At 45.6% G+C, this 19,031-nt stretch overlaps 1 protein-coding gene across 2 annotated transcripts in view; it reads right to left on the bottom strand.

The window, feature by feature from the left end:
* Positions 1–1,560: 1,560 nt before the first annotated feature.
* ACSS1 (acyl-CoA synthetase short chain family member 1) overlaps positions 1,561–19,031 on the bottom strand; it is a 52,824-nt gene continuing 35,353 nt past the window's right edge. For both annotated transcript variants that reach the window (XM_034763935.1, XM_034763936.1), the window contains 6 exons: positions 12,742–12,854; positions 10,603–10,729; positions 8,312–8,439; positions 5,930–5,993; positions 3,906–4,024; positions 1,561–2,087 (listed from right to left, as the gene is read on the bottom strand). In XM_034763935.1, coding sequence (XP_034619826.1) covers positions 1,908–2,087; positions 3,906–4,024; positions 5,930–5,993; positions 8,312–8,439; positions 10,603–10,729; positions 12,742–12,854 — 731 coding nt within the window. In that variant the 3' untranslated portion in view covers positions 1,561–1,907. The remainder of the gene's footprint in view (positions 2,088–3,905; positions 4,025–5,929; positions 5,994–8,311; positions 8,440–10,602; positions 10,730–12,741; positions 12,855–19,031) is intronic.

Here is a 19,031-nt window from a genome sequence, read left to right as displayed (position 1 = left end):
CAAAATATCCTAGGGCTGTTTCAATGTTCCATCCCTGCTCCATTAGGGAACAGGCTTGTTTAAAGTTGTGCAATGCTCCCTTATAATGTCGTTTGGCTGCCTGCTCTGTCTACTGCTTGTAGGATTCTCTGGAAGAGCAGCGACTTTACAAGGGAGCATTGCACAACTTCCTCTTCTCCACCTCCTCCCGCTCCCTCCCAGAGCTTCCCCTGCCGCCAACCAGCTGTTAGGACTTTCTGGGAGGCTGGGGGAGGAGCAGGGACACCGCGCTCAGGGGAAGGAGATGGCGTGACAGGGGGAGCTTCACTGCTGGTGGGTGCAGAGCACCTGTTAATTTTTCACAGTCAACCGGGACTGAACTCTGCCAGCATTCAGGAGGCTGGAGGGGAGGGGAGAAGAGTTTCACAAACATCATTGCTGAGTATAGTATTAAATTGTTTGTTTAAAACTTATACCTGTATTAAATTGCTTGTTTAAAATTGTTTAAAGGGTATTCTGTTTATGTATATAATGCCTTTGTCTGGCAAAACAAAATGTCCTTGGGAACCTAACTCCCCATTTACATTAAATCTTATGGGAAAATTGGATTTGTTTAACATCGTTTTGCTTAAAGTCGCATTTTTCAGGAACATAACTACAATGCTAAGTGAGGAGTTACTGTACTGGATTTCAAGTCCTGTCTCAGCCACAGACTCCTTGTGTGATCTTGCTTCTGTTCTTTCCTTTTCCCCAGTTACAAGGTGCTGGACTGGGGGCCTGAGGGGCACTGGTGGAAAGAGAGATGTAGTTGCTGTAAAATGTAGAATAAGTGACAGCTGCAGGCTCCATCCCTGTCCAGCTGGGACATGAGGCAACATGGGCTTAGAGGCGGCTAATCAGCTCCAGATTCAGATGGGAGCTGAGATCCATGTTACCTAGAAGGGAGTAGGTGCTGATCTTCAGAGGTATTTAGGTGCTTCAATGCCACTGATTTCAATGGGAGTTAGGGACCTAAAGACCATTGAGGATCTGGGCCTAGGTTCGTTGAGTTTGGGGAAGGAAAGGGAAAGGCAAAGGCTGGGATCCTTTGGACCCCAGATTGACTGTTTTGAGCCACGTGTGGTGAGGCCTAAAACCATGATCAGGCACCAAAGCAACTGTAATGAAAAGAATATGGCTACTTGATCTGTGGTCCATTTCACAAATCGTGCACATGCAGTATACAGCAGTGCTAAAAAGACACCACTGTTGCAGCTACCTGAGCTGGGATAACCAAGTTAGATTTAAGTTGTGGCTTCCCCATCACTGGATGTGTTTAAGAACAGGTTGGACAAACCCCTATGAGGGAAGGTCTAGCATGGTCCTGCCTCAGGGCAGGGGGCTGGACTTGATGACTCTTCAAGGTCCCTTCCAGCCCATTTCTATGATTCTAAGTGAAATGAAAAATTGAAGATCTGGGTTCTCTGACTGTTCTCCAAAATGGCAAAATGTATTATATAATCTCTCCCCGTGAGTGTCTGGGAGCAGAGGGTGAAAGTATTGCTTCAAGCATTAAAAACATCACCTACCTCAACAGTCAGAAACAGTTTACTAGCTGTTTATTTTTAATGCAGCTAGTGGAAACCTAAAAAGGCTGCTTTCCCTAAAAATAGTGTGAAAACACTTAGTTTTGGCAAATTCAGTCAGGCACTTGTTCAGAAGGTTCTTAACATGTGATGCTTCACAGTGTGTATTCCATGGTTTCCAAGGAAAGAGAAGGCAGCTGTATACCATGGTCGATGATAGATTATAGTATGTTGTGAGAGGAATCATCATTTTGTTCTCTTAGGAGTGAGCAGAATTTGATGATAGTCCATGAAAGAGCAAAATTATCTGGATGGTTGTTTATGTTCCTCTGAATTTCTTTTGGAAAGAGACTCAAGGCTTTCCTATGAAGATGCAGACTGCTCGGTTTTGTATTTCTGGTAGGCATCTAGTATTTCTGCGACGATGCTTGGATCATCCAGCGTGGTGACATCTCCCAAATCACTGGATTGGTCAGCAACAATTTTCTTCAGCACCCTTCTCATAATTTTCCCGGATCGCGTTTTCGGAAGGCGTTTCACTACCTGAAGAGAAGGACAAATACACTTGCCTTAGAACTTTGATCCTGATGAAACTATTTGAGTGAACCCAGCCTTGAAATGATCCCACTGCATATCCCTAGTGAGATTCCTGGGCACTGTTTAAGAGCAAGGCATGGTGGTCACAGTCCAGGAAGAAGGAATATGGTGATGTTTATTTTTTTATTAGTTTTTAACGGATTTTTCTCCTTTCTTTTTCCAGTTTTGGCCCAATGGGAGATGCTAGGTGCTCAGCACTTTTGAAAATCAGGCTATTTATTCAGGTGCTAAACTACAGAATTAGAAGCCTACCCATAGGCACCTGTGTCTAGAAATCTTGGCCTGAGCACTCACATAAATCTCAACGTGGCTTACAAAAGCAGGTAGGTATCATCATCCCTATTCGTAGATGTGGAATCTAATGCCCGGAACAGTTAAGCCACCTGCTCCGGGTCACATAATACTCTAAGTCAGTGGCAGAGCCAGAAATACATCTCAGGTCTCCTAATTCCCAGTCCCACGTCCTATCCACTGTAGTCCGCTACCTCCTATGTACAGGCAAGGGTTAATGTTAACTGATAAGGTCATAGGAAAGGCCATAGCAATGGACCTGAAGGGTTACTATTTGTCTACACTGGCAATTGAACGACAAAAGTTTTGCCGGTGACAAGTGCCAGTGTGAACAGAGCTTTGTTGGCAGGGCGCAAACGCCGCTCTTTGGGGGTGGAAGTTTTAGGTCAGCAAGAGGGCCGACAAATAGCGGCTACACTGCGTGACTTTTAGTGGCACAGCCATGTCGCTAAAAGCTGTGTAATGTAGACATAGCCTTTGTCTGGCTTCTGTAGGATAGCTCCTTTGCACAGACCGGCCACGCAACCTGCCATACGACTGCTCTGTTTTTGGATATATATGCCAAAAACAGGCCAGTGGGTAAGAAAACTGAAGAGTATTAACTGCTAATCTGTAGGGAAAGGGAGCAGTATGATCAGCCATGGACTTTACTCTGGGACTATCTGGGAATCCTGGGAACACCTGATGGCTCTGGGAGTAAGTCTTCCAATGCCTGGGTGAGATGAGCATCAGTTGGTGGTGCAAAGTATGCGTCACTTCATCTTGGGTTGTACTACAACCGTAGCTTTGCTCTTGTATGTTCCAACCTTTCCCTTAAATTTTGATTTTTTTTTTAAAACACGGGGATATTCCATATACCTCTGTATTCCCATCAGTGCACCCCTCATTCTGATGAACTGTACTGTGGGTCTAGCAGACACAGAGGCATATGAACGCAGCAGGGATGCTGTATTAAGATGGAGGTAGAAAATATCAGACATTTTAAGCAACTTGGCTGTTTGTACATGCTTTAAACAGGAGGGGCCAGATCCCCCCGGGCCAGAACTCTGCTTAATGTGGTTTGGAGGCGGAAGTAGAAAAGCTGGTTTCTTTGTGCGCTCCAAATTCCTTGGGTTGGTGCAGTCCTTGGCATAAGTAGAACAGCCTCAGGGCTACTCTAAATTGTACACCGCTGCAGTAGCCCCCCAGGAGAATGCTTTGCAACCAAGGATTCCCAGGTGCACTAGCACTCCAGCCATCCCCCTTTTCCTGCAGCCATGCCTTTGATATACTCCCGACACCAGAGCCTGGAGGAGTGGCTTAGGGCTGCTATGCCAGTTCTGCACTACAGAGGAATTCCTCATCTATCTGGGGAACCTGGCTTTAAGGCTGCTCTGCCAGGGAGGAACAAAGCAGCGTTCCTGGGGGCAGGATCAGGCCTGTTAAGTGGGTTACAGACAAGATGTCTTGCAATGGTGGCCCCCAGACACCTACCAGAACGTGATCAGGCACAGCATACTTTGCAATCTTGGAAGCAACTATAGATCTGAGCTCTTCTTTAACGCGTTCTGTATGAGCTGTGTCTTCTTTTAACACTATGAAAGCAAAGGCACCTGGAAGGGAGGTAAACAGAGGGCGTGTACTGCACATTAAATCATGGTTGGGAAAGGCATTCATTTCAGTTGGACTGCGTGCATAGGTGCTGTTTCAACTGTCAGGGTTAGGGTCTGCCTTGCTCATTCTGAGTAATACCTCACGCTGCAGGTGCCTCCAAGAATACCAGCAGCTTATTTACACAGTAGTGGTGAGTAAGGATGGCAGAATCAGGTCCTTAACGATTCATGTGCCTTGTTCGGAGTCCCTGGACCAGATTCTGATCTCAGTTACAGTGATGGTAAATCTGGAGTAACTCCACTGAAGTCACCAAGCATAACTGAGATTAGAATCTGACCCATGGAGGTCAGGGTTCTGGATCCTGTTTCAAATTATTTTCTTGAGAACAAACCTTTATTTTCATTTACTGAAATGGAGTCAAACACTACAGTAAAACACTATCCCCTTATAATGATAAGGGTTTAAGGGTTTGTCTACACAGGGACAGCCAGGAAAATTAATCCAAATTAGCTAAAGATGTGAATTTGAACTAGATTACTTAAACCGAATTAAATCCCTCTGTGAACACCCTCATTTGGAATAAAAGTGGCCTTAATTTGGTTTAGCTTAATTCAATTCCAAAGTGAATTAAGCAAAACCAAGTTAAAGTCACTTTAATTTTGAATAACAGCATCCACACAGCGATTTAATGTAATATAATTAACCTACTTCAAATTCACACCTTTAGTTGTTTCAGATTAATTTTCCTAAATGTTCCTGTGTAGACAAGCTCTTAAATAATTTCTCCCTCCCCACAAACTACGAAATTAATGCACAGTGAAGTTCCTTCACTTAATCCTTAACTCATCTTTTTGTGTCTCGGTGTATGGGACATAAGACTCATAAGGGGAATCTGGTATCTAAGATCCCTGCACCCCATAAGCATGAGTTATGGAAGCATTGCTATTCTACTGGCCCAGATTTAGTTTCACTTACAGGGATGCAGCTCCCATTAACTTTAAGGAAGAGTATGACTTAGGTCTGAGTCCATGCTACAGACGTATATCAGTACGACTATGTCACTCAGGGGTGTGAAAAATCCACACCCCCAAACGACGTAGTTATACCGACCTAACCCCCAGTGTAGACAGCACTATGTCAACAGGAGAGCTTCTCCCATGAGCTTAGAGTGTCTTCATTAAGGCGCTACATTAGTACAGCTGTGCTGATGCAGCATTTTAAGTGTTGACTTGCCTTTAGAACAAAAAGGGTCCCAATGATGTTATGCCAGTATCTTAACAAGGGGCTCCCACAAATATTTTCTCCTTCAGTCTGCGATAAGCTTCCTGGGGCAGAGATCACAGATGAGGAAAGGAGATGGTATCCAATTCTTTTTTAAATAAATAAAAAAAGGCTTTCTCTGAGTTAAATAAGCAATGGTGATTGAATTCCAGCAAGAATAAGATTGGTCTGGTCCTTACCTTCATTAGCTGGGGTAGGGAAAACTGAAGAGAGAGATTTGAAGGTCGCAAGATTCAGGGTCTGGTGCTTGTCAGTTCTAGAGCCCCCCACTGAGAATGCCTATCCCTACGCCTTCTGCAGGCTTCCCTCTGGAGACTTCAAACTTTAATGTCTCTGTTGACATCAGCTGTCACAGTGAGGTGCTGAGAGAAAGCTGGTCTTTGATTAGCTAGGTTCTCCCGTTAAGGGCTTTAAGTATCAAGAGCGGATCGTTGAAATGGATCCAGAAGTGCACAGGGAGTGAGCAGAGAACGAAGTATCAGTGTGATGTATTGAACTAGCCAATCTCCCTTTCAAACTGCCTGCTGCTCTGTGTACTGGCTTGGCAGAAAGTTGAGGGAAAGGTTACAAAGGAAATTAGCCATCTGTATATTTCCATCAAGGACACTATTTTACACACTTACCTTCTCCTTTGATCTCATGGGGGTAACCAATCACAGCTGTTTCAGGTACAGCGGGATGTTCATCCTTTAAAAAAAAAATGTAGCAAAATATAACAGCCCCCTATTTCAGGCCATGTTAGGTATGTCTACACTGTAATTAGATATCTGCGGCTGGCCCATGCCAGCTGACTCAAGCTCAAGGGGCTGCAGGTAAGGGCTGTTTAATTCTGGTGTGGACATTCAGGCTCGGGTCCCCACACATCGCAGGACCCAAGCCCAAATGTCTACACCACAATTAAACAGCCCATTAGCCCAAGCCTGAGTCAGTTGGCACATGCCAGCTGCGGGTTTTTAATTGCAGTGTAGACATACCCGTAGTGTACAAGAGCCTATGCAAGCTCTTCTAGGAATTGCAACAAGTTGCTAACTGTGTGTGAAGTTCTTAATACCTTTCCTACTTTTCTGAGCTTTGTGTAAGTGCACAGTACCAAAAGGTCAACTTCTGCATAAGAACGGCCACACTGGGTCAGACCAAAGGTCCATCTAGCGCAGTATCCTGTCTTCCAACAGTGGCCAATGCCAGGTGCCCCAGAGGGAATGAACAGAACAGGGAATCACCAAGTGATCCATCCTCTGTCTCCCATTCCCAGCTTCTGGCAAACAAAGGCTAGGGACACCATCCCTGCCAATAGCCATTGATGGACCTATCCTCCATGAATTTATCTAGTTCTTTTTTTAACCCTATTATAGACTTGCCACATTAATGCTGTGCTTAATGAAATTAACAGGAACCATGTGTGCCTGTCTCAAAGCAGCATTTAACCCATTAGTTCTGGTTCAAAAGGGCCCTGTTTTTAAACAGCTGAATAGTATTTTCTGACATCCCTTTTGGCTAATAAGAATAAATCCAGAAAAAAATGCATTCTATGTATACTTGGGATTAGCCCCTATGCAGCCAACCACTACCAGTGACTGGAGCAGCTGCACTGCTACAAACCCCAAGTACAGACGAAGCTGTGGGTTGCACTAACTCAGCCTCTCCTTGCTGGAAATGAGCTTTTCTTGCCTACACCTTCATTGATGCAGCCCCATTCACTGCTGATCCGCAAGTACAGTCAAGGCCTTGAGCTTCATTCTCCACCGCTTTGCACTTTGGGTAGTCGTCTACACCAAACCAAGTGCAAAGCATCTTTCTTATACCCACTTTTCACTTGTGTAAATCTGTGCAGAAGGTACAGGACCAGGCAGTGGAGAATTGGGCCTCAATCTTCCAACAGATGGAAGAGGCACTGCCAGGCTGAATCTAGATCTTTATGATTTATTATATGGCTTCAGAATACAGACTTATTCTGCCCATGATTCATAGTTAATATTGACAGTCTTTCTACACTGATAGAGCAGTTCATGTGTACAGGCGGATAGAGCATATATTCATCGTAAACCAAAAATGGGTTATGCTATTTTAAATTTGATTAAAATACGGAAGAAATCTTTCTCTTAGCTGGGCTTCTCTGAAAAGCAACCTGCATGACAATATATAGTTGTAATCATATTAGGTCTTCAAAAAGCTATCATCAAAAGTTTGCACTAATGTCGCTAAGAGAGTTATTTGTAGATACGATATTACAATCATTCCTGCAATGTAAAGATGATTTTGGTTTATCAAATTTCACATCTGATTAATGTTTGCAAGTGAGGCACATAATATGCAAATAAACGCTCAGGTCAAGCTGTATATAGAACTGCTTTGAGAGACGGTCTGTTCAGTTCTGTGGCTACCATGACCTCTCATCTAGATGATGGGCCAATCCTCAGCTGCTGTAAATTGCCTTTACTCCATATTTAATGTTGGAGAAGGTTACAAAACATGCTCAAGTAGTGTAGATAGGCCTGAGCCACAAAGCTGAGAAAAAAACATTAACTCAATCAAAGCTACTGGTGGGAGAAGCTAGAGGGAAGTTTTGAAGCCTCCACCATCCAAATGTAAAACTGCAACGGTATGAAGTCACAGATGTATCTTGAAGAGATGAAATACGATTTAGATCTTATCAGTTCAAACAAAGGAATTGCATGTAGCCCTTCACTTTGATATCCTCTATAAAAACTATCTTACCCCTGAATGAGCTTCATCCATATGCCCTTCCATGGTTTACATAACAAGATTGTTTTCTTCAGCATAATTACTGCCTTGTGTACTTAGTATCAAGGGTGTGTGTAGGTGAAACCGATACGAGAAAGATTCAGTGGCAGCAATGTTAACTCTTACACATAAACCGATGGGCTAGATCTTCCGGCGATGTACAGTACCACAACTCCTTTCAAGTACCTGGAACACTTCTGATTTTTACCAACTGAGGATCTGGCCCCATGCATGAAAAGCTTTTCTGGGGTATTGAAAATTACCATGGCATCTTCAATCTCCGCAGTTCCAAGCCTGTGACCGCTGATATTTATGACATCATCCATCCGCCCTGTTATTTGGTAATACCCCTCTGAGGATCTATAGGCACCATCCCCTGTGAAATAATAACCTGTAGCAACAAAGAACACCATCCCCTGTGATCAACAGCAGTTAGTATAATAATTCATTATCAGTATTTGTGGTTATTATTTTTATTATTACTGTATACTTTTAGCCCCTTTCAATCACAGATCTCTAAGCACTTTACAGGCACCGGTTAACTGAGCCACACACCACTCCGGAGGGCAAGGTTTTGTTACACCCACTTCACAGATGGTAATAGCCACCCACTTCTAATTAGAAATTTGTATCTTGGATGAGGCACTGGACAGGAATGCAGGAGATCTGGGCTCTATACCCAGCCCTGCCACAGCCTCCCTGTATGACCTAAAGCAAATCACTTATTCTCTCTGTGCCTCAGTTCTCTGATGTAAAATGAGGATAACACTCCTTCTTTTCTCCCAGTGAGTGATCTGTCTGGTCTGCTTAGGTTGTGGGCTTCAGCACCACGGGAATACAAACAATAATGATAATCAAGCATTCTGACAAAATCCAAGGACTCCTGCTGTCTCTCCAAAGGAGAAGTGAACGGCCCCCTCGCCAGCATCCTTCTCCCAGGGCCCCACAAGGCACTGACGCCCTTAGCACTCTGCATACACTTGGCTTCCCTTCACACACACTCCTACAGGAGATCACGGTTTAAGAGCTGGGAGTTAGCCCTTAAACCCTGCTTAGGTGTTGATGTCATGGACATCCCATGTATGTTTATGACATGATGTCCATAATACCAGGATTTAGCTCCAGGAGAGGCCGCATGGTTCAGTGGCTAGAGCACTTGAGCGGGACTCAAGACACCTGGGGCTTATCTACATGGCAAATCAATGTGTGGCCAGCCAGGGAGTGAATCTATAGCACACTAGTTTGACACACATTAACTGGCCATGTAGACAAGCCCCACGTTTCATAACACCCTTGAGAGGTAAGAAAGTATTATCAGTAAAGGGGATTGATCTACTCCAGGTCACACGGTGAGGTAGTGACAGAGCTGGGAAAAGAATCCAATAATCTTGAGTTCCAGTCCAGTGTTCTACCTGTTAGGTCGCACTGACTTCCTGATGGTTACTTTGAATTATTAAAAACAAACACACTTGTAAGATTGTTTGAACACACAACCTCTGCCTATCATAATGCACACAAACAGGTTTGCTTGGGTGTCAAACCCCCCAGCTTCAGAACTCTGATCAGTGGCAGAAAGACTGTCAAGAGGAATCTTTTCATCTTTATGTATTAAAAGAAATACTACTTTCAAGGGAAGTGATTTTGAGGACGTGGAATTCTGACACTTGGAAACTGTCTGCTGAAGAGAAAAAGATCAGCTGGTTCTGACAAATTGAGGTATTGCCGAACACATGAGTTTTCGGACATGTGCTGTGGAGATGGGTTTTTTCCCCTGTTCCACTACCAATCCATCAATGCTTCTCCACATTTCTTTGGGTCATTCCTGCAATCGTTTCTAGGCATTACAAGGCAGCAGTGGAAATTATGGGTGAAATTAGATGGTAGTGTTTGCCAGGATGAATTAACTCCCAGCAAGACAGTGCAAGATGATCACAGAACAAAGATATTTTTGGTGGCACGATAATAAGAGGATATTTTTGGTCAGTCTTATTTTCGCAACAGAGAAAAACAACTTTCTAAGCAAAACAAGTTGGTTTGTAACAAATTCATCCCTCCCTAAGTCTTCATTATTATAATTGTGCTGCAACCCATGGTCACTGGAACCTCATTGCACCAGCTGGAAGAAGACCAAATCCTCTGGCTCTAAGAGTACGTCTACACTGCAGAGAAAAACCCATGGCTGGCCTATGGCTCATGGGGCTCAGGCTGTGGGGCTGTTTCATTGGTGGGGAGATGTCTGGGCTTGGGCTGGAGCCCAGGCTGTAGGACTGTGGGGTGGGAGGGTCCCAGAGCTTGGGCTACAGCCTGATCCCAGACGGCTACCCAGCAATGAAACAGCCCCACAGCCTGAGCGCCAGCCACGGGTTTTTCTTTGCTGTGTAGACAGACCTGTAAAACGCAACTGCATTTAAGCAGTTTTGATTCAATCCAGTAGAGGGCAGCTGTAAAGAGACACAGTAGCCAATTCACTAGAACAATATCTTGTATAGCACTGCTGAAAACCTGCTGGGTACTAATATTGTAGTCCATCATTCTTCCCTGACACCGTCCTTACCTGGATACAGTTTGAAATAAGTATCTATAAATCTCTGATGATCTCCATAGATGGTTCTCGCCAGGCCAGGCCAGGGCTGTGCAATGCACAGAGCACCAGAGACGTCATTTCCTTCTATAACTCTTCCCTGTTGGTCCAAGCACAGGAAGGATCATCAGACCAGATGGGAAACATCCCAGATTAAAGGAAAGTAGCTAGTTAGTACGATCTAGCTATGTGGAGCCGGATTCTGATTTTACTCGTTTTACATTGACTTCAAAGGTGTCACTCCTGTTTCACACCAGGGCAAGCGAGAGCCTTTCACATTCTGCAGATTCGCAGACTCGGTGTCTATTATTGCAATGGTTAATTCTTAATGTTTCCCACTCACATTTTGGCAGCAATTGAAATGTACTCGCTAGAGGAATTACTGTGCATTGTCTGTGTCATGCTTTCATCATTCGTGCACACAAATAACAGAGCATGTGATTCTATGACTAATACGCTATTCAGACAAAAGGAAAGACAGGTGACCCCTTGGAGTGCAAAGAACAATACAAGCTTCACAGAATCCCACTCTTCAGCATTATGGTCCATATGCTGGATTCAAACTGGTGCCAGAGCAGAGCCCAGCTCAGTGGCAGAAAGGCTGGCACCTTCTTGATCCCAGAGCTGCCACGGCTGACTCTGTGCCCAGTACAGGCACAAGGCAGCCCTGAGTGTCCTTGCAACAGCACCACATCACCGCTCTCCATGCCACCCTCCCAACTCGCACCCACACGTCCCTGGGCCACAGCCTCCTGTGGGAAGGCAGCGTCCTTCCTAAGCCACCTGACAGCCAGGCTGAGTGGAGTGCTAATAGCCCCAGAACAGTTGTTGGCTAGAGAGGCCAAGGCCCCTCAGAGCAAAGATACCGCCAAGCAATATGAAGAAAGGGACACAGCATCAGTAACTCCCACGACCCAAACAACAGTAGTGAACTTGAGTCCCTTCCTCTCCCTCACTTAGGAAGTTACTGCAGCTGTCACATCACCAATTATCTGCCTGCCTGAGACAGACACTGTGAAGAGGAGTTAAGTATTATTCTTCCTATTTGATAGCTCAGGAAACTGAGGCAGAGAGGCTAAGGGTAAGGTTTTCAAAGGTATTTACATGCCCAAGATACAAATAGGTGCCTAGCAGGATTTGTGAAAGCATCCAAGCAGGTTTAGTGCCTAAGTCTTGTTGATTTTAAGGGGCGTTAGGGGCCTAACATGCTTAGGTGCTTTGGAAAATCCCATTAAGCATCAAAATACCTTTGAAAACCCGGTTCTAAGCAACTTGCCTAAGGCTACACAGCAAGGCCCCAAGTTTTCAATCAGGCCTGTGTGGGTGGGCCCCTCAGCCCATGCCAAAATCCACTGCAGCCTATGGGGCACTGCCCACACAGATCAGGCCCCAAATCAACAATACAGACTGGCCTGGAGCTCATACGTTTTGGGTCTTCACCCTGTGCCCAAGGTATTAGACAACACTGCCTCACCACTGGGCAATGAAAATATTCTCCCTGTGGGAAAAGGGGCCGCTAAGAATGGAGACATTTTGTCTAAGGTCATGTACCCAACTTTCAGAATATATATTTCTCAGCTGTATCAATGAATGATCACAGACAGACACGCCGAGCCTGACTCTAGTGGAGACTGTGTAGGGCACTGGTTATACAGGGATCACAGGAGGGTTTCATTGGCTACAATGCACATTCAGCATTGTTAAGGAGAACAATTCCCTACAAAGCTGTAAGTTGGCTGTGTTCCCAGTGCACTTCATCACGCCAGTCCCGTTGGCTCCAGCGAGACTATGTGTGAGTAAAGTTACACACCTCTATGAGTGTCTGCAGCACTGGCACTTACATTATACAATCATCACTATCACATAGGAGTCAGTCCAAAAACATTACCGTGCTACTCGCCGTTGGCTTTCTAACTAGAATATTTAAATATACATGAATACGGCTTGATTCCCTACTGTATCATTGGAACAGATGAGGCACAAAACATTCTCCTAAATGCTTTTGGCATGAAATAAGGGAATTAGCCGGACAACCCCAGGGCAGCATCTCCGGCAGCTCTTGTCCTGCCTTTGCACCATTGCCCCCAGTGGCAGAGCACAGTCCCAACTCACGTTCTCATCCATCAGTGCCGGTATAATCCCAAAGAACGGTCTCATTGCCATAGCAGGAATGATGTCAGCTCCTTCCTCCGAGGGCTGGGGAGCAATGCAGATGCCGCCTGTTTCTGGAAGAACAATGGAAAAGTTAAAGAGGCTGGGACACATTGGAATGGCAGGTGAGGCTGGATAAAAGCAAGCACCTACTTTTCTCAGCTACACAAGACCAGCAAATTACAGACACCCTCCCAATTAATAACACTTGGATTGTTGTAGTGAATGTGATGGTCCCAGGATATTAGAGAGACAAGGCACGGGATAATACCTTTTATTGGACCAACTTTTGTCGGTGAGAGAGACAAGCTGACACCGAGCTGACCTGAAGAAGAGCTCTGGGTAGCTCAAAAGCTTGCCTCTCTCGCCAACCGAAGTTGGTCCAATAAAAGATGTTACCTCACCCACCTTGCCTCTATAGCACTTTGAGGCAGAGATACTGCTTTGCCAAACAGTACCTAGAGTATACACCAGGGGTCGGCAACCTTTCAGAAGTGTTGTGCTGAGTCTTCATTTATTCACTCTAATTTAAGGTTTCACGTGCCAGTAATACATTTTAATGTTTTCAGAAGGTCTCTTTCTATAAGTCTATAACATATAACTAAACTGGTGTTGTATGTAAAGTAAATAAGGTTTTCAAAATGTTTAAGAAGCTTCATTTAAAATTAAATTAAAATGCAGAGCCCCCCGGACCGGTGGCCAGGACCCAGGCAGTGTGAGTGCCACTAAAAATCGGCTCGTGTGCTGCCTTCAGCACGCATGCCATAGGTTGCCTACCCGTGGTATACACAATACATTTCCTCTCCATCTGCTGGATAGTGCAGTGTACGAAGTCGGGAAAGATCTGAGCTCAGAAATGATTTTGAGAATCCAAACAACAGCTGCTACATCATCATATTCTCCTTTAAACCACTCCTTTAAACCCACCTGTGCCATGATGCCTACAAGACACCTGGCCATAGTTAGCCACTGGTGAGCTGTGACTACTGCTTGTCACACTGTTCATACCTGTATCACTGTTACCTTGTGCTCACCCCATCTGCCATCCACCTGTTGTAGCTCAACAAACTTCGATTGTAAACTCTTTTGGACAGCGACCACCTTTCTGTTCTGGTTGTGTAGAGCCTAGTAGAGTGGGGCTCTGGTCTCTAGGTGGTGCCATAACAAGAAGACTGGAAGAATAATTAATATATGCATTCCTTTCCTCCTCTTTTCTCTTTGACTTTCTTTCTGCACATTATTTTCTAAACACTTCACCACTAAGTTTGCTCTCCTCTGAACTCGCTTCACATCTGTGTCTTTTGAACACCAGGGTGCCCAAAACCATGAACTGAAGGTTGGCCGATATATCAGTGCAAAACATCTGGATGTCTTGGCCCTCATAAGCCACACAAAACCAGACGTCCATCTTTATAAAGAGACGACAGTCAGAGATAATGCAGCCCAGGTAAGCAGCTGGCCTCAGGCGCAGGGCAGCATCACAGTGCACTGCATCGGGGTAACTGACTCCCAGGGCTGGTCCTGTGCTCGCTGACACCAATGGCAAAGCTCCCATTGACTTTAAAGCTGCAGGAGCAGAGGAGCATGGCCGAAGCACCATGCAGGAAAGGAAGCAGTGGCCCATATACTTTGTAGTAGCAGCTGTGGTCTGGATGCACACCAGCATTACAAATGGACTGCATGCCTTAGTCTTGCACCTAGCGACTACATTTCTAAGAAGGAGCAGCCCATTGATTCAGCCTATGCACTCTCTTCCTAGAGTGTGATCCTAAATTAACACACACACTCCTAGAGTTATCCAGGGAATAAATTAATTCCATGGAAATCAACAAGAGCTGAATGTAGTGAGCACTAATGTGGCACTTACACATTTTCAGATTCCTTTCTTATACATGATGCTACCTGGAAAATGCTGTTCAGCCCCATTTCCTACCCCACAAGGGATTGTAGCAGTGAGGATATAAGCACAAAATATTAGGGGATTTATTTCCTTGTGCTGTTTTTACAGCACTTTGAGGAATTTGTATGCAAAGCGCTTTGTGAGACTAAATTACTATTATTACACAGTATTAGAATAGCCCACCCATTAGGGGCATCCTGAGATTATTTTCCATTCTGAACTGAGCCTCTTAATCATTCTTTCCTCATTTCTGCTGGGATGAATGTTAAATCAGATCAGAGATTTCAACCTTAATCAGATCTTTTATATCCTGACACTAATTCAGATGCACAAAACAGAAGCAAAGGGACAGGAATGTTAGGCTTTAAAAATATACGAGCTATGTTCTTGACTGGTGTAAATCCGCATTGCTCCACTGGCTTCAGTGACTACATAGACAGAACCTATGATTTGCCTCTAGTCTCTTCTCTATAACTAGGAGGAGAAGAAGGTATCTCTAGGTGGAACCATAGAGCTGAAGTATCACTCCACTGAAAACAGGCCTCTGAGCTGGCTTATATATCAAATGGAAAATGATTTGGGAAGTCTCTTCCTTCAGGGACAGTGTACACATCAGAAACTTCTGTGCAATGTGCCATGATTGTCTTAAGGCTTGCCAGCACTTTCCTATTTCAGAAAGCATACACCATCCTCTACTAGCACAGACAGAATCCAGGAAGAACTGCATCTAATATTTCACGGTAACGAAGGTGACAGAGTACGAAGCTCATGCTGCATGTACAATAAGTCTGTTCAGCTCCGTTGTAGTGGATGTTCTTTACAAGTGAATATTAATTAAAATCACAGTACTGTAAAAGAACATTTAAAATATAGGCCATGCCATCTGCTACACAGCACAATGACTGACTACGTAACAGCCAGTAGAGCAGTGCAGAGCCAAGGGAGAGATGTACGGTGGTAGTGGCCTGAATGGGGCAAAATCCCTGAAGAAAGTAAAAAGATAAAACAAAGGCAAGACAATGCAAAGGGTGGGAGGAAATTACAACTTTCCACCCTTATTCACAGTGGGCAGTACCTTAGGCAGAGCCGACGCTCCAACTTGCACTGATGTAATTAAAGGGATGTTTTTTCCACTGATCTAGTTAAACCAGTGCACATTTCTGTGTGGACACTATTAAACTCAGCAATTTAGAGTATCGTGGTAAAGAGTCAACTTCAGCTAAGTTGACACAAGCCAGATTTAAATCAATGTCAGCGTGTCCATGCAGGGGTTTTACAGCAGTTTAACTAATTTGGTCTTTAATTAAGAGAAGGCAAAGAACTCCAGAAAGAGGAAGAATCCACTCCAAAGCAGCACATTGCACAAACTGAATCTATACAAAGCTGAGAAAGTCAGGTACCCTGGTGTGTGGGGACTTTGAATGTGCACACTTTGCATTTGCTTGTCACATAGACCAAGCTGACAATGACCTTGATAGAATCTCTCAGCAATTGTCACTCAAGTCTTTGAATACCTCTGCAACGTGTTAAGCACAAACAGGCTTTTGCTTAAATATCTCACATGCATGCTTCTTGTTTCACCTATTTCCTTAAATATTTCCTGTTGACAGTCACCAAAACCTTCTCTCCTCCCCCACCCATTTTGAGTGCTCCTACATGCCTCCGACAGAGTTTGTAGCACTGCAACGAAGTCAAAGCCACAGCTGTTCTACTCTGTACTGCCCAGTAAATTCAGTACTTTGGAGACCAACACAGATGTTCTTGGTCTTAGAAACAAAGTGTGCTCCTTATCTACTTTCTGCTTCTGTCTTTCCATTCAATAAATCTAGTAACTTGTGGAGCAACTCACAATCCATTCTTGGGTCAAACTTTACTTACAAATTAGTAGAAAAGAGTTAACTTTTCTAGGTCACTACTTTTTGTTAACACGTGTTTCAATGTGAATATGTCTAGCTATCTGGCAAACATTCATAATCTTATTCCAACTGAAGCTGATGAGAGTTTTGCTGGGTTTTTTTAATGGGAACAGGAGCAAGTCCATTAGCAGAAGCCATATACCCTTTGTGTGACTGAGAAAGAAGAATCTAAGCACTGAAATGCCCTATTAAGAGACGTGTTTCTAAGAACAGCCCTTATTTATTCTATAAAACAATTTAGTGCCTCTAGAATCATTTACAACAGTTTACCTTTGGTGTCACTCTAATTCAAAAGCTAAACAGTCTAGTCTCTATTCTACATCATTTAAAACTAGACTGAAAATCACACCAGCTTTGAATCATATTATCACTCACAGCACAGACACCACTGCCTAATATTAACACTAAGGCCATGCTTCCACTACGACTTACGTCACTCAGGGCTGTGAAAATAACACAATCCCCAAGCGACATACGTTTTGCCAGCATAAGTGGTCGTGTGCACTGTGCTATATTGGTGGGAGAGTTTCTCCTGCCGACGCAGCTACCACCACTCACTGGGGCTGGTTTAGGTATGTCGACGGGAGAGCTCTCTACCGTCAGCATAGAGCAGCTACACAAGAGATCTTACAGTGGCATCGGTACAGCTGTGCCCCACTAATATAGACATGGCCTAAGAGCTACCTTAATTTCTCTCTCTCTCTCTCTCTCTCTCTCTCTCTCTCACACACACACACACACACACACACACAAATTCTCACTCATAATCCCTCTCTCACCTTATACTCACCCAAATACTTTCAAATGGATTCTTAAAGTATGGTTTGCTAATTTTTATGTCCGTTCAGTTTTATTCTCTGGTGACATACCGCTGCTTCCAAAGACAATGTTCCATAGAGGACAAAGGCCAATTAATAATGTAAATTACATTGATTGCGAAAGGTGAAATGTAACTGACACTATGGTCATCAATTCACCTGCTGAATCGGCAGTGGATGGGAGGCTAGGGAAGTGGGAGGGATCTCCTTTGGCAGAGGAGAGGGAGAGGGCCGTGTGAGGATATGTGGACTATTTCTTTAAGTATGTAGCAAACAGTCAGGCAGGAGGGGAGCTGGGGAAGGTTCAAGGCCGAAGCTGTAAATCTTTGTGAAGCACAGAAAGGGAGCCAGAACTAACGCTGGCTTCCTCACTGTAACGGAGTTCCTTGTTCAGTGAGAGAAGAAAGTGATTCTTTCCCCCATCACATGACGGGGAAGAACAGGAGCCGGTTGTGGGGGTAGGAGCAGGGAAGGGTCTAGAGGAGGATTTACTTCAGTAAGAACAGTCGAGATGACCTCAGGGTACGTCTGTATTGCAGTGAAATGCCTGCGGCTGGCCCAGGTCAGCTGACTCAGGCGCACAGGGCTGCTGAATTGGGGTATAGAGGTTTGGGCTCGGGCTGGACACCGCAAGGGGGAGAGTCCCAGAGCCTGGGCTCCATCCCAAATGCAGACGTCTACACCTCAACTAAAAAGCCCCTGGGCTCGCGGGGCTCAGGCTGAGTCTGCTGGCTCGGGCCAGCTACAAGTTTCGATATACCCTCTGGGACTAGACATAGCCAATCCAGGCAACAGATTAACAATATGGGCCTGTCAGTCACACTAAACCCACCCTAAACCACTCTGGTCATGCAAAGACACCTAAGGAGCAGATTATATTTACATCCAAGTTAAGGCACCTTTCCGTTACTACAGCATTGCACAATGGCCTTAGTGCAGAGGTGGGCAACCTACGGCCTGCAAGCCACATCCAGCCCACGGGCCCGTCCTGCCCAGCCCTTGAGCTCCCGGCCGGGGAAGCTAGCCCCTCTCCCCCGCAGCCTCACCTTGCCGTGCCGGCAGCGCTCTGGGCAGCGCTCTGGGCAGCGCGGCGGCGTGGCTGGCTCCGGCCGGGCAGCGCGACTCAGGGGCGGATTTACCAGTGAACACAGGGTGCACTGGCACAGGGCCCCCCAACAACAGGGGGCCCCAGGGACCGGCACTCAGGCAGCTCAGCACCGGCGACCCCCCGCGGGGGGGGCTGCACTGTGGGGGCAGGGGAGCAGGGAGGGAGACTCACCTGCAGCCTCAGGGGAGCAGGTGGGTGGTGTGGGTGGCGGGAGCGCGGGGAACGTAGCCGGAGGTCTCAGGAGGACACCGGGTGGCGGCGCAGCCGGCTGGAGAGAAGCGGACTTTGAAGGGGAAACTGCTGCTTCTCTCCAGCTGCAGGGCTGCCCCTGCTCCTCCTGAGTCCTCCGCCCATCTTCGCAGGGCCACATTCCGAAAGGGGCTTTAGAGGGGTGGTTGGATAGGGGGTGGGGTCCCGGGGTGGGCGGTTGGGGGGCGGGGGGTCCTGGGAGGGGTCGGTCAGGGGACCAGGAGCAGGGGGGGTTGGATAGGCGTGGGAGTCCCGGGGGG

The sequence above is a fragment of the Trachemys scripta genome, chromosome 3, assembly GCF_013100865.1.
Source record: "Trachemys scripta elegans isolate TJP31775 chromosome 3, CAS_Tse_1.0, whole genome shotgun sequence".
NCBI classification, from domain to species: Eukaryota; Metazoa; Chordata; order Testudines; family Emydidae; genus Trachemys; species Trachemys scripta.
Note: the sequence above shows the minus strand (reverse complement) of the source record. Positions and strands in the feature narration are given on the sequence as shown.